This window comes from Nymphaea colorata, chromosome 6 (assembly GCF_008831285.2).
Source record: "Nymphaea colorata isolate Beijing-Zhang1983 chromosome 6, ASM883128v2, whole genome shotgun sequence".
NCBI classification, from domain to species: Eukaryota; Viridiplantae; Streptophyta; class Magnoliopsida; order Nymphaeales; family Nymphaeaceae; genus Nymphaea; species Nymphaea colorata.
In genome coordinates, this window is record NC_045143.1 from 10727060 (window position 1) to 10730757 (window position 3698).

The window sequence follows — 3698 nt, forward strand, 5'->3', positions numbered from 1 at the left end:
CAATCAATGCATCAGACAGATGTGATTATTAGTAACGCCCTTTTGAATGCATCGGATCGGATGCTGTGAGAGGGCAAAAATTTTCTCTATTCAAACTAGAATGAAAAAATTCACAAATTATATATATATATATATATATATATATATATATATATATATATATATATATATATATATATATATATATATAGAGAGAGAGAGAGAGAGAGAGAGAGAGAGAGAGAGAGGGGACAGCGGAGAGACTGAAAGGCAAATATATGTAGGTATGAGCGAAGTGGTTTGTCATAGCCCTCGATCGTTGAAGATCTGAGTAGCGTTTGAATCTGCCAAATTTTGGTTCTTTTGTCAATCGAATTTGTTTGTTGATTCTTTTTTCTTGTTTAATGCTTTTGTTTTACTATCGCGTCATGTTTGAAAGAAAGTACAAGATCAAATTTGATTCCTCTTCCCCTCTAATATGTATACAACAACTAGAAATCTCCTTCTTAAGACCGAATTATATATAAAAGAAAATGGCAGAGTATATATGTATATATATAAACAAGGAAAAGCGAGAGAGAGAGAGAGAGAGAGAGAGAGAGAGAGAGAGAGAGAGAGAGAGGTGTATATATACGTAATGTGAGTGCAGTGGAATGTCATAGCCCTCCACCGTTAAAGATCTGATCAAGAACTATTCTTTTCCTTTTGCACCGTAGGCCCATCATCTGCCTTCCATGCTCCTATCTTCATCTCAGAATTCTCACTTCTTCCCATATCTCTTTCTCTCCCGATCCTCCCTCGACCAGCAACATCATCCCATCCCCAACATTGCGCCACCATGGCACACGCCCTGAACCTCTCCCTTGGTAGCGGCCAGCCGCTGCTCCAGAACAATTACCCTCAGGAATCTGCTGCCGCCGATCACTCTGCAGATCAGCTGGAACTTCTGTCTTCTCAATCAGTCTTTCATGGAAGAACTGGGAAAGATCAGGAGGAGCAGCTCTTCTCAGTGAGCAAGGAGGTGGAAGATGATCATCGCCGTGCCCGTGATCTGGGCGTTCACCTTACACTCGGTTGCCATGGCGACGGCACTGCTTCCAGTCCCTGCTGGATCAATGGCAGTTCTCCTGCAGCCAAGGCTGGGGAGCCATCTTCTACCACAAATTTTGTTAGAGTTTGTGTTTTCTGCAACACTAGCAAGACTCCTCTATGGCGAGGCGGCCCACATGGCCCTAAGGTACACTGTTCTATCAATCTGTTCATCTGTCTATCCATGAATCTGTCCTTGTGGCAATAAACAGTTTTAATTTTTCAATCCTCTGATGCACTGTTTCCAAGCAAGATCTTGCGGACGTTCTAAGATGGGGCGTAGCGTTTTGACCATTTTTTTTTTTCATTGAATCCCATGTTCGATCTTTCTGTACTTTGAAATTAATGTTTGGAAAGTTTGGCTACTGATGTTTTCAACTACTACAAACGCCTACATATGTGTGGTAACTCTATAATATAAAGGATGATCCTTACTAATTAAATGGACCATCTAGAACATATAGATCATCAATTCTGCAAAAAGAAAAAGGAGGGCCTTTGATAACAGGAACATTGTGTTCTTTGAGAGAGGAACCTAGTGATCTTGTTACCAAATGCCATCTAAAGGAAAAAAAAAAAAAAAAAAAAAACAAAGTTGTTCACACCCTCACTCCTAAGCCTCTCTTTCTCTCTCTCCCCCCCCACAGTCCCCCCACAGTGTGTGCATCCTTGTTCTTTTGTCGTATAAAATCAAATTCCTTCTGCAATATTTACGTTATAAACTGTTTTATCCTGCTCCTTTATGTATCTTGAAAAATTGTTCCAATTTGAGATTTTGTTATGATTTGCCTAATCAAGCAAGATGCATCTGACATTGTGTTGTCGTTTTGCCATGTGGATCTGCGTCACAGTCTCTATGCAATGCATGTGGCATCAGATACAGAAAGGCTAGGCGCGCTTTAGCTGCTGCTGCTGCCGTCACTGATTCAGCTGCTCATTTCCCGGCAAATCCACCAATTCTGGCCCTGAACCGGCCTGACTTGATGACCAAAAGAAGGAAGCAATGCCGGAATCCGGCAAAGTTTGTGGGCAGGAGACAGGAAAAGCTGGGCCTAACAGCTTATGCAACAGATTGCGTGAAGGGTACTCAGGATCCAAGTGAAGGACTTTTCTTTTCTTCGGCACGCTTGAGCTTCGGTAAAGGCCTGAGCAGGCGTTCAGCGTTCCGCCAGGTGCTCCCCAAGGAAGAAGAAGACGCAGCAGAGCTCCTTATGGCTCTATCTTATGGCTTAGTTCACGGCTGATCTGAGTCTCCTTCCCTTCTTATGGCAGAGGCCGGGTTTCTGGCCTTAGCTCTAAGCTCTGCCATGAAAAATGAAAATAAAAATAATGAACATACACAATCTATGGTTCCTTTTCATAGTTTGGGAGCAAAAATTTTTTGTGCATTAAATTGTTTGGCAAAATTATGAGGCTCTGGTTCTTGATCTGGCCTTGGATTAGTGAAGTAATGCGTTGTAGTCAATCACCAAACGTTTCATATTGACGTTGACAATTTGAAAAGAAAGAAAAAAAAAAGAAAAATCAGTGGCGGAGAGACGTACGAGCATAACAAAGACAAATCACTCAAAAACTTCCCTTCCCTTTACCAAAACAACACCGCCGATGAAGAACCCCTACTAAAAACAAAGAGAAAAACCACCCTTTTAAGCGAAAGAATTTACACTAATCCAACACGATATGTCCCTTCTCCACCAATAAAATAAATTAATATGTGGTAAATCATATTGGGCTGACCTCCTCAAATGGCATATCATGGTTGGTAGTGTTAGGGGCATGTTAGCAGTGCATTTTAATTTGATTTTTATGAGTGCTATGTTTCTCTGTTTATAATGATGGTGATATTGTTTTTGGAGGAAAAAGGTTGCTTTAGGCTCTTTTCTAGGTTGTGGATCTTAATCTTCTTAGGTGCATCTCTAATTTGATTTTCATGAGTATTATGCTTTTGTGTTTATAGTGATGGTGGTACTGGTTTTGAATGAAGGAAGTGGTTTTAGGCTCTTTTCTAGGTTGTGGGTCATAATGTTATTACTTAAGTGAAAGTATTGTGGGCTGACGACATATACAATATTTTCGTTGTTATTAGTTTACAAAAAACACTACAACACCTACTTGAACAGGTGTCAAAATGTCCAAAATATAGATGAGACCAAAAAGAAGGACATTGCCTATAAAGACAAAAAGGGCTGGAAAAAAAATTCTAAAAAACAAATTAAATTAGTGCCCCTCATTCAGTGAGTGCCTAAGTGGTGGCTCATAAGAAGTCGACCCATAAAGTAGATTCGATCCAATGGTCTGCTGGACTGAAGTCCACAACAAGAACAAGGAAACCCCTCCTCACAAGGACAAAATGAAAAAAAAAAAAAAACTCAAAAATTACTTTTATATGAAAGAGGAAACTACCCTTCACAAGTAGGGCTGCACAACGAGCCAAGCCAAGTCGGTCGAACTCCCTTGAAAAAACTCAGCTCGCTCAACTCATTTATAAACGAGTCGACTTCGAGCTTACAATGATACTCAAAATGATAAACGAGTCGAGTTCGAGTTTCAGGAACTCAACTCGTTTATACTCGACTCGACTCACAAATCTGTACTCTATATAATATTGTCATAACCTGTTTCACAAGTTA

General features: G+C 40.3%; 1 protein-coding gene across 1 annotated transcript; it reads left to right on the forward strand.

Annotated features, from left to right (window-relative positions):
* Positions 1–572: 572 nt before the first annotated feature.
* LOC116255627 (GATA transcription factor 21-like) lies at positions 573–2430 on the forward strand. The gene is made up of 2 exons (XM_031631499.2): positions 573–1216; positions 1920–2430. The coding sequence occupies exons 1-2, from the start codon at positions 818–820 to the stop codon at positions 2310–2312; spliced, it is 792 nt and encodes a 263-aa protein (XP_031487359.1). The 5' UTR covers positions 573–817; the 3' UTR covers positions 2313–2430.
* Positions 2431–3698: the final 1268 nt, after the last annotated feature.